Source organism: Jaculus jaculus, chromosome 11 (genome assembly GCF_020740685.1).
Source record: "Jaculus jaculus isolate mJacJac1 chromosome 11, mJacJac1.mat.Y.cur, whole genome shotgun sequence".
Classification (NCBI taxonomy): Eukaryota; Metazoa; Chordata; class Mammalia; order Rodentia; family Dipodidae; genus Jaculus; species Jaculus jaculus.
In genome coordinates, this window is record NC_059112.1 from 65,275,995 (window position 1) to 65,295,730 (window position 19,736).

At 39.6% G+C, this 19,736-nt stretch overlaps 1 protein-coding gene across 1 annotated transcript in view; it reads right to left on the reverse strand.

The window, feature by feature from the left end:
- Positions 1-489: 489 nt before the first annotated feature.
- The window catches only part of Veph1 (ventricular zone expressed PH domain containing 1), a 368,903-nt gene continuing 349,656 nt past the window's right edge, over positions 490-19,736 (reverse strand). The window contains 1 exon segment of the mRNA XM_012947429.2: positions 490-786. Within this exon segment, the coding sequence (XP_012802883.2) occupies positions 490-786 (297 nt within the window).

A 19,736-nucleotide genomic window follows, 5' to 3' on the forward strand; every position in this document is an offset into this window, starting at 1 on the left:
TTTGGCCTTAGTCCCAGAATCAGGGGTGAGGCCAGTGTGTCCTAACCACCTTCTTCCCCTTATTTAATGGGGCTGGGGATAGCCCTTAGGGTAGTTTAAAGGCTCACCCTGAAGGCTGAACTTGGATTTGCAATCCGTGGCCCAGTGGAACCCCTTCTTGCACCTGAGGCGAGGGGTATGAGGCATGTTAAGGGCCACACAGACTATTGGGGTATTTTTGCCCAATTGAGGCACTCCCTTTTAAAGTGACCCCCTTTGCCCCACCCAAAACAAGATCTCCCCTTTCCCCCTGAGGTCTGTTGGAGGGCACAGACCAGGGTGGTCGTATCCTCATGGCCGGAGCTCTGTAAGGCCGATACCATGGCCCTCGCCTGATGGGAGCTGGATCCTATGTCTTTGGTGGCTATAATCCATTTATTTATACAGTGATCTTTTAGCCCAGCACAGGCCAACTTATGGTCACTCGCCATGCCTTCCCAGACCAGCATTTTAATGAACTAGTCTCACAGGGGGAAGGGGGAAACTTTCAACCCTTTCTATGAAGGTAGCTAAGTCTTCACTAGCTTTTTGTGTGATTCTTGTGATGGGGGCCTCAGATGGGCCTTCCTCCAGTTTCCTCCATGCAGCCATTCCCAAAGCCCACACCTGATCCTGATATGGATCAGGGATGGCAGTTTGCTGGAGGCCCATGGAAAGCACATTAGCAGTGCCTGAGAGCATGCCAAAGGTGATTGGGACTGGGGGCTGAGCGGCCTGATTCTGCTCTGCCTGAGTACGGCACTCATCCTGAAAGAAGGCACACTACTTTATGTACAGGGGGCCAGAAAGAATGACTTTAGCAAGGTTTTTCCAATCTTGGGTGGTACACTGATGATGAGCCAAACCCTGGAGGATGGTCTCCACCAAGGGGGAGTTATGTCCATCCTCCAACACAGCCTTTTTAAGGTCCTTTAGATCATGAGCCCCCCAGGGGGTACCAGGCGGTGAGGTGATTACTGCCAGGATTAACGTTGACAGGGAAGAGGTTGGTTAGGGCAACAGCAACTCACAGACACATGAGTACAACACAAACACAAAGGACCCAAAAAATAGCTAAACGTGCTGCAGAATTAAGTTCAGATTTAGATCCGTGACAGCCAGATGAGTCTATGTCCTTAGAGGACAACTCGATGATACCAAACATGGTACGGATGGGAGCAGATCTCCTCAGCAGGTTTGCTCTGTCTTCTGGGATGGAGTCCCCACTCAAATGAGGGGCAATACGCCTTAAGTGACCTCCAGGTCTGCCCACAGGGTGTGTCCACCAGGGATGTGTGGCCTATTTAGAAATACAGATGCCACAGATGCAGCTTGCTGGCAATCCAAAAGTGAAAGGAAAGAGAAAGGGAATGAAGAGATGTTGACAAGCAAGCACAGGTTACAGATGCAAAGGTCAGCACATTAGATATGAGGACTGCCACATAATTTATGAGGGTACACTCACCTGCAGACTGATTTGCCCATCAGTGTTCTTCCATCAGAGAGAGAGAGATGCTCCACATTGGGGTGGCAGTCTGCCAGATTCCTTGGCAGGTAGGGCTGTGGGACAGCCAGTCCTGCTGGTCTCTCCTTGGGGCGGAGCGGGATGGTGAGTGTCGATGACCCAGTACCTCTCCTAGGCACTGGAGAAAAATCACACTGAGTCAGGAGACTTTTCAAAGCAGGACCTCACTTTATTGTATCAGGCAGGTGTTTATATAGCATTGAGAACGAAGGTGGGATCTCAGGAAAGGATGAGGTGTAAGGGCCAATAGCATATTGTGACTTTTGAAATGGTTGGTTCTAAGCATACACAGGAACTCTAACATTTTTGCAGTAGTAGCAGGCCAGAGGCAATTCGGTGCCCTGCTGAGTCATAGCTGGCCAGAAGTTGCCAAACTTTAGCTAGGTTCAGGAAGTTCTACTAGACCTTGCATCTGGGCCTCTCAAGGCCCAACACTTGTGGACCATACTTCATATTTCACCTACAACATGAACCAAAGAGCCATCATTAGAGGAGTGGCATAGTTCCGTGTAGTCTTGCAAAGCAACCACCAAAGGTACTACCAAATAAAGGAAGACATCACCCCACAAATGCAGCCATGTTTTCTTTTCTTATTGCAATAGATATAAAAGAATTTTTTATTCCATTTCATGCATTTAAAGTTTGAGAAGCTGTCAAATCTCTTCAGGATGAATACAAAATATCGTGTAGTAAGAACATGATTCAGAATATTCATTAAGACATTGTATCATAGCTTTATTGAGAAGATTTTCACCCTCTAATGATAAATAAAAATAAAAAGCAGGTATTAAAGATTTGTAGAATGCTTGCATATGACATATATTCTTGCACCAATTTGGTTTATAGATATTGCTATGACTAATCTACAGATGAAAGACGAACCACCATGCCCAGCTTATTCTTGTTTTTACATCAAAAAACTTAGGCTTGGAATCTAAGTTCCTTTTAAGGCATTGAAGCTCATGTTATATACTTCTCTGCAATGCAGATTGGATATAGCAGATACATTCCCTCATTATCTCATCATTTCATCTCATGCTTGTTTATTTATTTATTTTTTAATATACTACTCCTGTGTTTTTAAATAGGTATTTATATTTATTTATTTGACAGAGAAAGAGGAGGAGGGGGGGATATGAATGGGCATGGCAGGGCCTCCAGACACTGCAAAGAAACTCCAAACATATGCACTGCCTTATGCATCTGGCTAATGTGGGTCCTGAGGAATCAAACCTGAATACTTTGGCTTTGCAGGCAAACTTCTTAATCATTAAGCCATCCCTGAAGCCCTCATACTTGTTTATTAAAGTGAGAACTGATGCACTCTTTGTGCTTGAGAATGTCAGCACCACAAACAGGCCAGTAGGAACTCATGGAAAGTAAGCAAATTAAAGATGACCCAGTTTATCTCCCTTGACATCACCAAACAAATATTTTCAGAAAGCCAAGCATTAGAAAAATATTGAGCATTTATTTTTTACTAAATTTCAGATTCTCAAGAAATAACCAGGTGAAGTTCTTATATATAAACATATTTCCAAGGATGTCTTGGAGGGAAAAGGAATCAAGATGAAATAAAAATGAAACTACTCAAATTTCTTTTTTTTTAATTATTAAATTATTATATTGCAGGGCATGGTGGCCTTTAATCCCAGCACTTGGGAGGCAAAGGTAGGAGGATCACCATGAATTCGAGGCCACCCTGAGGCTACATAGTGAATTCCAGGTCAGCCTGAGCTAGAATGAGACCCTACCTCAAAAAACCAAAAACCAAAAAAAAAAAAAAAAAAATTATTATTATATTTATTAAGGGGAGTAGAGCCAAGGAAAATATGGCTAGAGAACCCACATGAAAGGCTTGGGGAAAAAAGCTGGAAAGAAAAGGGAAAGTTCAAGGAGCTCCTGCCATGTGGGGAGTAGGAGGGGATAAAGAATACATGCATTCAGTAAGGGCTAGGGTCACTTCCAGCTGGGACTCGGCAAGAGCCTAGGCCGAGCCCATCCCGGCTGGGCCTGGACTTGGGAAGAGCCAGCCCAGGCCCAGCCAAGGCAAAAACCCACCCACAGCTGAAAGTTCCCAAGTGATCACAGAGTGAGAACCTGCCCTCCCCTTGCAAAGGTATTTATAACCTTAGGGTGGTTGGCTGTCTTTTGGTTTATGAACCAGAGGGCCAGCTGGTTGGTTAGGGCTAGAGGATGTCTCTGGAATAGATTAGTTCTGGCACCAAGTTCCAGGGGCTGAACTTGACCAACCTCAATGTTTAAATTCTATGAAAGACCTTCCTCCCAGGAGGGGTCCTGGTTGGTTGTGGAAAAAACTGGTCTCTAGGGAACTAGGCAAAAGATAAGAAGTCAGATGATCTTGGATTTCTGGCAAGTGAATACTTTCCTTCCCTTTTTACCTTCAGTGGTCAAGTAACCCTGACTATCCCCTCCCTTTATTTTTCCCCTCATGAGAAGACTGTAACTGCTTTTAGTGGACAAGGGGCGATGTTGTCAGATCATCAACTTTTTCCTGCTGAATGGGGCACGAAGTTGTTTGTGGCAGTTAGAGAGTCTCTACCAGAGAGGGGAATTACTCTGAAGGATCCCAAAAGTGTACTGATGGACTGCAGGAAGATATACTTGGAAGAGAATGTTGGGGAGAAAGGATAAAAGTAAGGTTAATGAGAAGTTGAGCACACAGCAAGCTGGTCACCTTCAGGGTTGTCCTTCTGTGGACTTGTAGGCCTTGGGGAGTATTTGAGGAAACCCAGGTAGATGGGGTTGTATTGTCTCAGGACCATCTGAGCATGATGTGGCAGAGGTTTTTTTCAAGAACTGTTCATTGAATGGCACATTGGTGTCTGATATAGTCTGAGTCTGTTTCTGTATGACTTTTAAAATAGCCAAGATATTAGCAGGGTTATCAGAAATATATATACAACATTTAACTTTCATACTATATTTTATTTTATTTTTTTTAAATTTTATTTATTTATTTATTTGAGAGCAACAGACAGAGAGAGAAAGAGGGAGAGAGAGAAAGAGAGAGAGAATGGGCATGCCAGGGCTTCCAGCCACTGCAAACAAACTCCAGACGCGTGTGCCCCCTTGTGCATCTGGCTAACGTGGGTCCTGGGGAATCAAGCCTCGAACCGAGGTCCTTAGGCTTCACAGGCAAGCACTTAACCACTAAGCCATCTCTCCAGCCCTCATACTATATTTTATATAATAGCCTTCCAGCATGTACCTTTTTAAATTTGTCCTGGGGATAGTCAGGACAAAATGTTGGTACCATAGAGCCACTGGGTGCTAGTAAAGGCTATACAAATACATTTTTGGTCTCAGGACTTGTTTAAGGAGGTCCTGGCACAAATTAGAAGAGATTTGCCATGGTTCTCAGTATAAGGAAATCTTTTGAATTAAATGACCATTGGTCAGAGTCATCTGGTAATATAGTCCAGATTTGAAAATAATGCTTGGCAAGTATGATTGTTCTTTTCTTATTATAGAATTAGAACTATTAGAGCTGGGGACAACATGTCTTAAGATCTTGTTTGTTTCCCCTCTTGGAAAGCTCTCATTTTATTACTCAATAGGCCATTCATATATTTGAGGTATCCCTTTATCTTTGGTTATAAATTTCTCTCTGAGTATTTAAGACCAAGCAAATAGCTAAAATTTGATCAAGTTTTAATTTTGGAGGTCTCTAATGGCTCTCCAAAAGAGATTCTAGGGATCCAGGAGTAGCTCTATAGCTTGCTGGTGCTTTCTGTCTGTTAGGATGAATCATTTTCATTCTGGCCAAGTAATTTTCCCTTCTTTGGAAGGCCAGGAGGACTGATTGCTCCTCAGTTGTGACTCTCCTGTTTCAGTCTGCACACCGATTTTTTGTTTCTGAGTCTCTGTATCTTCCCTGATCAGGAAGAATGGTGATTTACCAGGGGGCCAGTGTAGAAGTGTCCCATGATTTCCAGTTTCCTCATGACTTGAGAACACAGGCTAACATATTGGTCTTGTTTGTTTGTTTGTTTGTTTCTGTTAGCTCCAGTGATTCCAATTGGTTTTGGCTTCTACACAGGTGATTAATATACTTAGGAAGGAAGTTAAACCAACCAGGATGTATGTACATATAGAGAACATTTGATTACTGCAATAGATTTAGTTAAAGAAGGGCACAAGAGCTTAAAGTCATTTTGTCCATCCTTTTAAAATTTGGTTGTCCTGTGGCAGCATAGGCCACATCTGAGGCATAGAAAGTAGGCACATATCCTTCAAATATCTAATAGTTATAAATACAGGCAGAAACTGTTACCAATCTTGAAAACAATACAAATCTAAACCAATTAATTTAACCTAGAAATTGCCAGAAAAGGACAAATAAGACAGTATAAAGTCTGTGTTTGAAAACATCTTTGGGAACATTGGAAACAGAACCAGAACTTAAAATTATTTTTCTCAGATGAAGACAGTTGTTTGAGCATGAGGATGTACCCTAAAGTAGGGTATATATCTTTTTAAATTTAAAAAAATTTTTTTATTAACAACTTCCATGATTATAAAAAATACCTCATGGTGATACCCTCCCTCCCCCCACTTACCCTTTTGAAACTCCACTCTCCATCATACCCCCTCCCCATCTCAATTAGTCTCTCATTTACTTTTGATGTCTTGATCTTGATCTTTTCCTCCTCTTATGATGGCCTTATGCAGGTAGTATCAGGCACTCTGAGACCATGGATATCCAGGCCATTTTGTGTCTGGAGGGAGCATGTTGTATGGAAGCCTGCCCTTCCTTTGGCTGTTACATTCTTTCTGCCACCTCTTCCGCATTAGACCCTGAGTCTTGGAAGGTCTCATATAGATATTGCAGTACTGAACACTGTGGTCATTTCTTTCCATCACCATGATACCTTCTGAGTTGTCCCAAAGTCACTGCCATCTGAAAAGAGAAGATTCTCAACCAAAAGTGAGAGTAGCATTAACATAAGGATGTGAACATTAACAGAAGTGCCTAATGGGCAATTTGATAAGCATAGTATATACATTTGTCCAGACAACAGCAGGTGTTATAGCCCTAGGGCTTATGACCATCCCTGTTTTAAGTTTCCAGTATCAGGTATGTATTCCCTTCCCATGGAGTAGGTCTCTAGTCCAATTAGAGGGCAGTTGCTTTCCCCCATAACAGATGTGCCACTATTGCACCCATTGGCTCATTTGGCCTGGCTGGCCAATTATAAGGCTTGCAGTGTCCGCTGATGAGTATCTTCACTGGTCATTTCTCTTTCTCCCATTGAACTGCATGCAGAATGGCTTCTTCCAGCTTTCTGTCAGCTGGTCTACATGGAGGAGGTTATCAGCTCAGTTCCAGCAAGATTTCTCAGTGCCTTTGCAGCCCAAGTACATGGAGTCTTCAGCAATAGGGTCTTACCATCTATTCCTGGTGGGAAACCAAGGGACTGGGCAATGGCCTATAATGTTTTGGGGGCATCAGGTATCTCCCTGGCCAACAACTCACTGGAAGATATCCCATCCCTGGCACTGAAAATTTTCTAGCAACAATCTACAGCTCCTGAGTGTTCCATTTCCCCAAAAAGTAGGATTACATATGTTTTATTTATATCCTTTTAGATTTTGATTAGCTGTCCCTCCACCTTTCCTTTACTCAATCTCCTCCCCAGACCTCATTTTGGGCCTTTTCACCCCCATTAATGTATTCTTCTGCTTACATACATAAAATACCATCCTATTAAATGCCCCCTCCCTTACTTTCTCTTCCCTTTCTATCTCTTTTCTAACTTACTGGTCTCTGCTACTGAGTTTTTTCCTTCTCACACAGAGGCCAGTCATCTGTATCTAGGGTACACTTATAAGAGAGAACATGGGATGCTTGGCTTTCTGGGCCTGGGTTACCTCACTTAGTATAATCCTTTCCAGATCCACCCATTTTCCTGGCTATTTCATAACTTCATTTTTCTTTACTGCTGAGTAGAACTCCATTGTATAAATTTACCATATCTTCATTATCCATTCATCAGTTGAGGGACATCTAGGCTGGTTCCATTTCCGAGCTATTGTGAATTGAGCAACAATAAACATGGTAGAGCATGTATTTCTAAGGAAATGAGATGAGTCTTTAGGATATATGCCTAGGAGTGCTATAGCTGGGTCATATGGTAGATCAATTTTTAGCTGTCTTAGGACCCTCCACACTGATTTACCCAATGGCTGGACCAGATTGCATTCCCACCAACAGTGTAGAAGGGTTCCTCCTTTTCCACATCCTCACAAGCATTTATGGTCATTTGTTTTCATGATGGTGGCCAACCTGACAGGAATGAGATGGAATCTCGATGTTGTTTTAATCTGCATTTCCCTGATGACTAGGGATGTAGAACATTTTTTTAGATGCTTATACGCCATTCATATTTCTTCTTTTGAGAATGCTCTATTTAGTTCCATAGCCCATTTTTTAAATTGGCTTGTTTGATTTCTTCTTCTTATTATTTTTTTAGTTATTTGTATATCCTAGATATTAATCTTCTATCAGATGTATAGCTGGCAAAGATTTTTTTTTTTCCCATTTTGTAGGTTGCCTCTTTGCTTTATTCAGTGTTCTTTGCTGTACAAAATCTTCGTAATTTCACGAGGTCCCAGCAGTCAATCTGTGGTTTATTGCCTGAGCAATTGGGGTTATATTCAGAGAGTCTTTGCCAAGGCCAATATGTTGAAGGGTTTCCCCTACTTTTTCCCCAAGCAGTTTCAGAGTTGCAGGTCTGATGTTAAGGTCTTTAATCTATTTGGACTTAATTGTTGTACATGGAGAGAGAGAGAGAGAGAGAGAGAGAGAGAGAGAGAGAGAGAGAGAGAGAGAGGAATCTATTTTCATCTTTCTACAGATACATATCCAGTTTTCCCAACACCATTTGCTGAAGAGGCTGTCTTTTCTCCAATGAGTATTTTTGGCAATTTTATCGAATATCAGGTGGCTGTAGCTACTTGGATTTGCATCTGGGTCCTCTATTCTGTTCCATTGATCTACATGTCTGCTTCTGTGCCAGTACCATGCTGTTTTTGTTACTATGGCTCTGTAGTATACGTTAAAATCAGGTATAGTGATACCACCAGCCTCATTTTTGTTGCTCATTATTATTTTAGATATTTGAAGTTTTTTGTGATACCAAATGAATTTTTGGATTGTTTTTTATATTTCCTTGAAGAATGCCATAGGAATTTTGATGGGGATCGCATTAAATGTGTAGATTGCTTTGGTAAGATTTCCACTTTCACAATATTGATTCTTCCAATCCAGGAACAAGGGATGTTTTTCCATTTCCTAGTGTCTTCTGCAATTTCTTGATTGAGTGTTTTATAGTTCTCATTGTAGACATCTTTTACTTCCTTGGTTAGGTTTATTCCAAGTACTTTATTTTCTTTGATGCAATTATGAATGGGAGTGATTCTCTGATTTCATTCTCTGTGTGTTTGTTGTTAGCATATAGGAAGGCTACTGATTTCTGTGTATTTATTTTGTATCCTACTATGTGGCTGTAGGTGTTTATCAGCTCTAACAGTTAACTGATAGAGTCTTTAGTGTCCTTTATATATAGAATCATGTCATCTGCAAATATTAATAACTTGATCTCTTCCTTTCCAATTTGTATCCCTTTTATGTGCTTCTCTTGCCTTTTTGCTATGGCTAAAACTTCCAGTATCATATTAAATAAAAGTGGGGACAGTGGACACCCTTGTCTTGTTCCTGATTTTAGTGGAAAAGCTTCCAGTTTTTCCCCATTTAGTAATATGTTGGCTATAGGCTGATCATATATAGCCTTTATTATATTGAGATATGATCCTTCTATTTCTAATCTCTGTAGGACTTTTATCATGAAGGGATGTTGGACTTTGTAAGATGCTTTTTCTGCGTCTAATGATATGATCATGTGATTTTTGTCCTTGAGTACATTTATATAATGTATTACATTTTCTGATTTCGTATGTTGAACCATCCCTGCATCTCTGGTATAAAGCCTACTAGTTCTGGGTGAATGATCTTTCTGATATATCCTTGTATTCTGCTTGCCAATATTTTGTTGAGAATTTTTGCATCTATCTTCATGAGGGAGATTGGTCTGTAATTTTCTTTTTTTGTTATATCTTTGCCTGGTTTTGGTATCAGGGTGATGCTGGCTTTGTAGTAGGAGTTTGGTAGAATTCCTTCTTTTTCTATTTTATTGAAAAGTTTAAGAAGCAATGGTGTTAGTTCTTCCCCAAGTGTCTGGCAAAATTCAGCAGTGAATACATCTTGGCCTGGACATTTTTTATTTAGGAAATTTTTGATAACTGCTTGGATCTCCATACTTGTTATAGGTCTATTTGTTATTAATCTCATCTTGATTTAATATAGGTAGGTGATATAAATCAAGGAAATCTTCCATTTCTTTCAGATTTTCATACTTTGTGGAGTATATGTTTTTATACTATGTTCCTATGATTTTTTGAATTTCTCTGGTGTCTATTGTGATGTTACCTTTTTCATCTCTAATTTTATTAATTTGTGTTTCTTCTCTCTTTCTTTTGGTCAGATTTGCTAAGGGTTTATCAATCTTGCTTATCCTTTCAAAGAACCAACTCTTTGTTTCATTGATTCTTTGGATTGTTTTTTTTTTTAATTTTTATTAACATTTTTCATGATTATAACATATATCCCATGGTAATTCCCTCCCTCCCCACCCCCACACTTTCCCATTTGAAATTCCATTCTCCATCATATTACCTCCCCATTACAATCATTGTAATTACATATATACAATATCAACCTATTAAGTATCCTCCTCCCTTCCTTTCTCTACCCTTTATGTTTCCTTTTTAACTTACTGGCCTCTGCTACTAAGTATTTTCATTCCCACGCAGAAGCCCAGTCATCTGTAGCTAGGATCCACATATGAGAGAGAACATGTGGCACCTGGCTTTCTGGGTCTGGGTTACCTCACTTAGTATAATACTTTCCAGGTCCATCCATTTTTCTGCAAGTTTCATAACTTCATTTTTCTTTACCGCTGAGTAGAACTCCATTGTATAAATGTGCCACATCTTCATTATCCACTCATCTGTTGAGGGACATCTAGGCTGGTTCCATTTCCCAGGTATTATAAATTGAGCAGCAATAAACATGGTTGAGGACGTACTTCTAAGGAAATGAGATGAGTCCTTTGGATATATGCCTAGGAGTGCTATAGCTGGGTTTGTTTGTTTGTTTGTTTCTATTTCATTAATTTCTGCCCTAATCTTTATTATTTCTTCCTGTCTACTGATTTTTGGTTTGCCTTGTTCTTCTTTTTCCAAGGACTTAAGATGAAGCATTAGGTCGTTTACTTGCGACCTTTCTAACTTCTTAATATAGGCACTTAAAGCTATAAATTTACCTCTTAGAACTGCCTTCATTGTGTCCCCGAGATTTTGGTATGTTGTGTTCTCATTATTGTTTGACTCTATGAATATTTTGATTTCCTTCTTGATTTCTTTATTGACACATTCATCATTTAGTAATGCATTGTTTAGCTTCCATGATTTTGTGTATGATCTATAGTCTTTCTTGCTATTGATTTGTAGTTTGATTCCATTGTGGTCAGATAGAATGCAAGGAATTATTTCAATTTGCCTGTATTTGTTAAGATTTGCTTTGTGTCCTAATATATGATCTATTTTAGAGAATGTCCCATGTACTGCTGAAAAGAATTTATATTCTGCATTATTTGGATGAAATGTCCTGTATATATCTGTTAGGTCCATTCCTTCTATTATCTCATTTAATCCAGATTCCTCTCTGATTATTTTTTCCTGGGAAGACCTGTCAATTGATGAAAGTGGGATGTTGAAATTCCCCACTACCACTGTGTTTGGTGTTATCTGTGACCTTAGTTCTAATAGCGTTGTTTGATGAGTTTGGGGTACCCCATGTTATGTGCATATATGTTTAGGATTGTAATGTCCTCCTGTTGGAGTGTGCCCTTAATCAATATAAAGTGACCTTCCTCATCTTTCTTGACTAATGTTGGACTGAAGTCTACCTTATCAGATATTGGGATAGCAACCTCTGCTTGAATTCTAGCTTCATTTGCTTGAAACACTGTTTTCCAACCTTTCATCCTAAGATAATGCCCATCCATTGTAGGACGGTGAGTTTCTTGGAGACAACAAATTATAGGATCCTGCTTTTTAACCCAGTTGGCAAACCTGTGTCTTTTGTTTGAGGCATTCAGGCCATTGATATTGAGAAATATTATTGAAATGTGTGTATTTATGTTTGCCTTTTTTTGTGTGTGTGTGTGGTTCCGGTTCTACCTCTGCTCTCTCATGTTAACTAATATTTGAGTATTGTTTGTTTTTTCCAGGTTCCTTATATGTGTGCTTTTCCTTCTCTTCGGTATAGAGGATTCTTTCAAATATTTTCTGTGGAACTGGTTTTGACTTCAACTACTCCTTTAGCCTGCTTTTGTCCTGGAATGTCCTCATTTCACTGTCTATTTGAATGGATAGCTTTACAGGATAAAGTAATCTTGATTGACAGTTGTTATCTTTCAGAAGTTGGAATACATCACTCCAAGCCCTTCTGGCTTTTAAAGTTTGTGTTGAATAATCTGCTGTAATCCTGATGGGCTTGCCTTTGTAGGTAACTTGATATTTCTCTCTAACTGCTTTCAATATTTTTTCTTTGGGTTGTGTGTTTGGTAGTTTGCTTATAATATGGCGAGGAGTGGTTCTTTCCAAGTTTTGTCTGGCTGGTGTTCTAAAGGATTCCTGTATCTGCATTGGCACCTCTTTCCCATCTTGGGGGCAGTTTTCTTCTATGATTTTGTTGAAGCCGCCTGCTATACCTTTGGAGTGCAATTCTTTTCCTTCTACTATGCCCTGAATTCTTATGTTTGATCTTTTCATAGTGTCCTGAATATCTTAAAATTCCTTTTCATACTTTTCTATTAGTTTGCCTTTCTCTTTGTTGGACTGTGTTAGATCTGCCACCTGGTCTTCTAGTTTAAATATTCTGTCCTCTCCTTCATCCATTCTACTGGTGAGATTTTCTACAGAGTTTTTTTTTTTTTTTTTTATTTCATTAACTGTATTCTTCATTGCTAGTAATTCTGACTGTTTTTTTTTATTCTTTCTATTTCCTTATTTATGTTTTGTATTGACTTCTTTATTTCATTAAATTGGTGTCCTGTGTCTTCTTTAATTCCTTTGATTTCCTCTTTGATTCCTTTGATTTCTTCTCTGAGTTCTTTGAACATATCGTCCTCAGGCATTTCCTCCTACTCGTTCTCACTGGAGGTCATTTCTGATGCATTAATACTTTTTAGTGGATTTATATTGCCTTGCTTTTTAGTGTTTCTTGTGTTATAATGTATATATTTTTCATCTTGGATTAAGTTAATGCTTGGATTGTCTATCTAGCTGGGTATTCTTAGCTGTATCAATTGATCTGATGTTATATATCTTCAGAATAGGAGTTTAAGGTGTTAGGTGTGGTTCACAAGACTCTCAGAGTATCTACAAGAGTGTTCCTAGGGGCTGGGTTTGCCTGCTATGGGAGTATTCAAGAAGGCTGAGTGGAGCAAAATACAGATAGATTCTAAAATATAACTAAATGATGTACACATTCAATGAAAAACAGCCCCAAGTATTTATGCAAGAGTAGGTATTATAGCAACCAGATCTTCTATCAACAAAGAGGTTAAGATTTCTGGTCTGTTGAGGGTTCCAAGTCAGCTTGTGACCAAGTGAAACCCTTCCCTGGTGCAATCCCTGTTACCTTTTTGGATGATTTTTGTCTCAGTTATGCATCCCTCTTTGGTGCCCTGTGGGTTCAAGTAGGCTGGCTGGATTGCTGGACCACTGTTCTGTTTTCTGGAGCTGGGCACTGGCTTTTCCTATGTGGCAAGCTGAGCCTGGCAGCAGTGGCCCCACAGACCTGGCACCACCAGTACTGGAGGTGCTGCTTTTGGAGTCCCTGCTGCCCCTGCTGAAGCTGCTGCTTCTGGATCTGCCACTGCCATAGCTGCTCATGATGGTGCTGGAGCTGGCGCTGCCAATGCTAGAGCCATAGCCATAGCCACTGCCTCTGCTGCTGCTGCTGGAGCCAAAGGCGCTGCTGCTGGGGCCACTGAGGTCTGCCTGTGGGGGCTCTGGATGCCCTGGATCTCTCCTACTTCTTCACTGCTGTTTTAATTTCTTTAATACCTCACTTTTTAGTAAAAGCGTGTATTTTGCTGAGTATTCTTTGGCTCTTTCTCCTCTAAGCTGCTTTGGTGTGGTTCCTAAGCTGCCACCTTAACCAGAAATCTGGGTATATGTCTGTTTTTTAAAAAAAATATTTTATTATTATTTATTTATTTGACAGAGAGAGAGAGATTCAGAAAGAGAGAGAGGGAGAGGGAGAGGGAGAAGGAGAGGGAGAGAGAGAATGGGTGTGCCAGGGCCTTCAGCCAATGAAAATGAACTCCATGCACCCCCTTGTGCATCTGGATAATGTGGGTCCTGGGGAATCAAACCTGGGTCCATGGGCTTTTCAGGCAAATGCCTTAACCACTAAGCATCCCTCCAGCCTGGGAATATATCTTAAGAGTTAAATAAGCATTGGATTTGAGATGCCAGAAATGAGACAGTTACTTTACATACATTAGAGCAGAATCTGGTCTTTGTTGAGCCAATGCAGCTCATCTCTAATACAACCCTTGACAAATTTACTTTGAAAGAGAAAACACCATTTGGTAAGCAATGTTTTTCACTTATTCTTTTTAGCCATTGATTTTATGTATCATAGAAATTTTTATTAACATAAAATAATTTATGTCTTACCCAAACTTAAAACTGATAAAGCTTAGACCAGCTATCCCAATATATTTTACCTAACCAGAGCATAAAGGTTATAGTGACTGAAATTAAATAATTTAAACCTAAGTGATTAAACCTGGACATGTCCATTCAATAAAAATTAGCATAAATAAACCAGAATCTATCTTTAAAGTCACAAGATCTTTAGGTATGAGTACCTCTCTTTGGAAATTGAACACTTATACATGAACCTTAATCTTAAAACTCAGTTTCTCCAATAGTTAAAACCTTGTTGAATAGAGAAACCTAATTTATTTTACTGAGAGTCTTAAGGCCAGTTTTTTTCTTTTTCTTTTTGGTTTTTCAAGGTATGGTCTCACTCTAGCTGAAGCTGACCTGTAATTAACTATGTAGTCTCAGGGTGGCCTTGAAGTCACGGTGATCCTCCTACCTCTGCCTCCCAAGTTCTGGGAATAAAGACGTGTGCCACCATGCCCGGCTTTAAAGTCAGTTTTTATAACCCTTAAACCATAATTAATTAGCATCAGTGAGCTGTTAATGAGTGAGGCCTTAACAATAAGACTCAGTTTCTCTCCTGGTTAAAACCTTGATGTCAATGTTTTATTTTATATATTTATATTTTAGATTTCACCCAGTTAAATGTTTCAATGAAGGGGTCCTTCCTGGGCAACCTTCATTACTGTTATAATTTCCTCGTGACATCTATCCTTTTTTTCTTTATCTCCTTTTCTGGTACCTTTTTCTTTTTCTTGGCTTCCTGATTATAGTAAAACAGAAGCTTCCACCTGGAACAACTGTTTTAAGTTCTTATCCAGTTTGGCTACCAATTTTTGTAATTTCTTACAAATATCAGGTATTGACTAATTTAATAATTTATCTTTGGGCTGGAGAGATGGCTTAGCAGTTAAGGTGCTTGCTTGCAAAGCCAAAGGACCTCGGTTCTATTCCCCAAGACCCATGTAAGCCATATGTACAAGGTGGTACATGCATCTGGAGTTTGTTTGCAGTGGCTGGAGGCCCTGGTGTGCACACACACACACACACTCTCTTCCTCTGCCTCATTCTGTCTCTCAAATAAATAAATTAAATAAATTATTAAAAAATAGAATTTCTCTTTAAGAAGAATTTCCTCCTTCATGGTATCTGGAGTTACACTGGTATGTTTTCTTTTTCTTTTTTTTTTTAAATTTATTTATTTGAGAGCAACAGACACAGAGAGAAAGACAGATAGAGGAGAGAGAGAGAATGGGTGCACCAGGGCTTCCAGCCTCTACAAACGAACTCCATATGCATGCACCCCCTTGAGAATCTGGCTAACGTGGGACCTGGGGAACCGAGCCTCGAACTGGGGTCCTTAGGCTTCACAGGCAAGCGCTTAACATCTAAGCCATCTCTCCAGCCTGACACTGGTATGTTTTCTAATTGTCTTCTTAAGTCTCTGAAGAGAAGTAATGGATAATTCCCGTTTTCCCTCTGTTATCTAAATGAGGCCAGTTTTTAAGGAGATGGGGTAGCAGAGACTTTTGGAGTATCACGGAAGCCAATTGTCCCATCTGAAATGAAATGGAGGAAAGCAAGAAGAATAATCTGTAGTCAGGTTATGCCCCATCCTGACTCAAGTTTTCTTGTTGGAGGAGGCCATCCCTCCAGCTGGATTAGGGAGAAGAAATTTCTCTTGTGGTAAGGACTCACTTTAGCCTAAGCTGATTTGAAAGTCAGGGTAGCTTCAAACTCATGGCCATCCTCCTATTTTAGCCTCCCTGAGTGCTGATATCAAAGGCATGCACTGTCATGCCTGACTGAAATTTTCCTGGTTTTCTCCCCAATCAAAAGGGGATACACAGTGTAGTCTATTTGCCTCCTGGAGCAAGGAAGGTCCAAAATAGTTATCCATGCTCACCTACAAGGCTGACTTCCAAGCTTGGGTTCCTCCAGCCTTTTCCCCCAGTCCCTGACATGCACCTTACATCATAGCATATAAGGTTAGCCACTGGTGTTCCTAAGTGCAAGTGCAGAGATTTTTGCCCTTACTCCCTTCTTGGTGGTTTAGATGCCATACTGGGGCATGGGGGGGGCGGGGGGGGGGCGGGGGCGGTTCTCTAGGACCACTTCCCTTTCTCTGCTTTGTGGAAGCCTAGGATATGGGTTCCCCAACTGGTTGGTGAATGTTTGAGACTAAAGAGTTGTTATTATTTTAAAGGCGATCTTTTGGTTTTAATCCCTTAACCATAGGGATCCTACCCTTTGTTGATATTAGAGAGATAGATGAGATCATTTACTTGATGTCTTTTTATTATATGCTTTTACTTTGATATACATTTTAGGAAACCACTTGAATTTTTGTCCACAATTATAATTTTACTGATATCAACATTTTTCAAGGTCTCAGCATGTTTAGGAAAGTGGTTTTTCCTTAGATCAGAACCAGGAAAGACAACTGTCTTGGGCAAGGACAGTCTGTGGTAAGCTTGTGGCTACAGAATTGAAAGTGTCAGAACTTTCCCTGGGATAGTGAATTATTTTGAAATTCCTAGTGTAATTCAGAACCCAGGAGAATTTACTTACCTTTGGAATTGCTGAATCATGGAATGAAAACAAAGAATATTATTAGTAGTTTATGCATGTACTTCTCAGATCTAAGATTCCAAGGCACCATGAGTTATATTCTAAATTAGAGACATTCAATTAACTCAATCACATATCTTTGTAATAAGTAGTAAAAGCAATTCTTTCCCCCGATATTTTGCTGGTAAGGCCATTCTCTTCCTGGGCCAAATCATTCAGTGGAAAAAAGAATCAGTACTTACTCACTGTTTTATCACTGTAATAAAATGTATGTTTATCATTGTGAAAGGCTTGAGTACATGTGAGCATTCAACTTCTTAGTTATTGTGATGGTTTGAATGGAATGTTCCCCATAGGCTCAGGTGTTTTGAATATTTGCTCTGCACTGGTAGAAATTTAAGGGGATTGTGGAGCCTTGCTGCTGGAGCTGTATCACTGGGGATGGACCTTGAGGTTTATTGGTCCAGCCTATTGGATTTTCAGAGCTAGCTCGCTCAAACTACTTCCATCCTGATGATGTGACAAGATGTGATGCCTGGCTATCTGGTCTTGCTATGCTTTGCTATGATGAAACTTCCTCTCAAAACTATAAGCTGAAATAAATCCTTTCCACCCATAAGCTAATTTTGGTCCAGTGTTTTATCCCAGTAATGAGAAGTTAACTGCTATCATGATAAAATATCATTTAACAGTTGGGGACTGTTTGATTAAAACAGCTAGGCTTATTCACTAGATCTTAAGAATGGGTTGGTGTATATATATATATATATATATATATATATATATATATATATATATATATATATATATTTTTTTTTTTTTTTTGAGACAGGGTCCCACATAGCTTAGGCTGGCTTAGAGCTCTCTGTGTAGTAGTTAAGGATGATATTGAACTTCTGATCTGCCTGCTTCTACCCCCCAAGTTCTGGGATTATAGATGTGTACAACTGTGGTGGTTTGGTTCAGGCACTCCCTATAAACTTATGTGTTCAGAATGCTAGGTCCCCAGCTGGTGGCAATTTGGGACTTGGATTCTTCTGGAGGTGATGTATTGTTGGGGTGGGCTTATGGGTATTATAGCCAGCTTTCCCTTACCAGTGTTTGGCACACTCTCTTGCTGTTGTCCACCTGATGTTGGCTAGGAGGTGATGCCCACCCTCCCTTTGCTTATGCCATTGTTTTACCCTGCCACCATGGAGTTTCCCCTTGAGTTTGTAAGCCAAAATAAACTGTTTCCTTCCCAAAGCTCTTGGTAAGTTTCTTTGTGCAGCAACACTAAGCTGACTGCAACAACCACCATGCTAAATTTGATGTGGTACTGGGGAGTGATCCCAGAGCACCCTACTCACTGAAATACATCCCCTGGCCTGGAATGGTAGATTTTAATATAATATTTGAGGGTTATTTATAGCTATATTCTCACCATCTTTCTGGCCAACCAGATCTAAATAATTCCCCTATGTTATTTTGAATGTTTGCATACAAATTCAATTTGTGATAAAAGTTGATCAATGAGTACAAGGTTGCAGTTAAATAGAAGTACAGAAGGTAACTATCAAATCATAGAAATGATCCCTGAATGTATAGTCTTTGGAAGGTAACTATCAATGTGTATTTTATATTTAAAAAAGCTAGAAGAAAGTATTTTGAATATTTTTGCCATAAAATATTGAAAATGTTTGGATTGACATATGTATATTAACTGGTAACAAGATATATATATATATATATATATATATATATATATATATATATACACACACATATACATACACACACACACATACCATTAACATCTTCAATTTTATATATCTAATCTGTTAAAAGCAAGCAAAGGAAAAAGAAAAAAAACCTTCTCAGATGATTTGCTATTTTCTATCTTTGTTAAATGTTCATATAAGTATAATGTGGGAAGGATTTTGTTTTAATTGCAAGTTGAGGTTTCAGGCAAAAATATAGAAACTCAAATTATAAAGTCCAGAGTAGTCCTATACTGCTGTCTCATGCCTTTAGCATTTTCCATAGGAAATTGAATGACAATTCTTGTGTATGACAAGATAAATTTTGTACATGATGTAAGTAAAATTACTGGGGACAATCTGTATGATAAAAGGAAAGGTCCAGGGTTGACCTGGAATTCACTATATAGTCCAGGCTGGCCTTGAATTCACAGTGATCCTCCTACCTCTGTCTCCCAAGTGCTGGGATTAAAGGCATGTGCCATCATGCTTGGGTTTATTTACTTTAAAAAAAAATTAATCGAGAGAGAGAGAGAGAGAGAGAGAGAGAGAGAGAGAGAGAGAGAGGGAGAGAAAGAGAGAGAGAGAGAAAGTACGGGCATGCCAGGACCTCTTACCTCTGAACTCCAGATTCATGTTACACTTTGTGTATCTGGCCTTATGTAGATGGTTGGAGAACCAAAGCTGGGACAAGAGGTTTTCCAAGCAACTTCCTTTAATCAATGAGCAATCTCTTTAGCACCTAAAGGGAAGTATTGCTGGAAAATAGCTATGATATTTCTATATAATGCATTCTGTGTAAGTGTGGGTATGGTTGGGTGACTACTGTGTCCAATTGGATGATGACTTTTTGATTTTCTGAAGATGAATTTATAATGACTATTTAGAACTTTTTTTTGAGACAGCATCTTACTTTAGCCCAGGCTAACTTGGAAGTCACTCTACAGCCCAGGTTGGCCTCAAATTCATGGCAGTCCTCCTACTTCAGCCTCCTGAATGCTAGCATTAAAGGTGTGAGCCACCACAACTGGTTCTCAGAACTCAATTTTTAAATT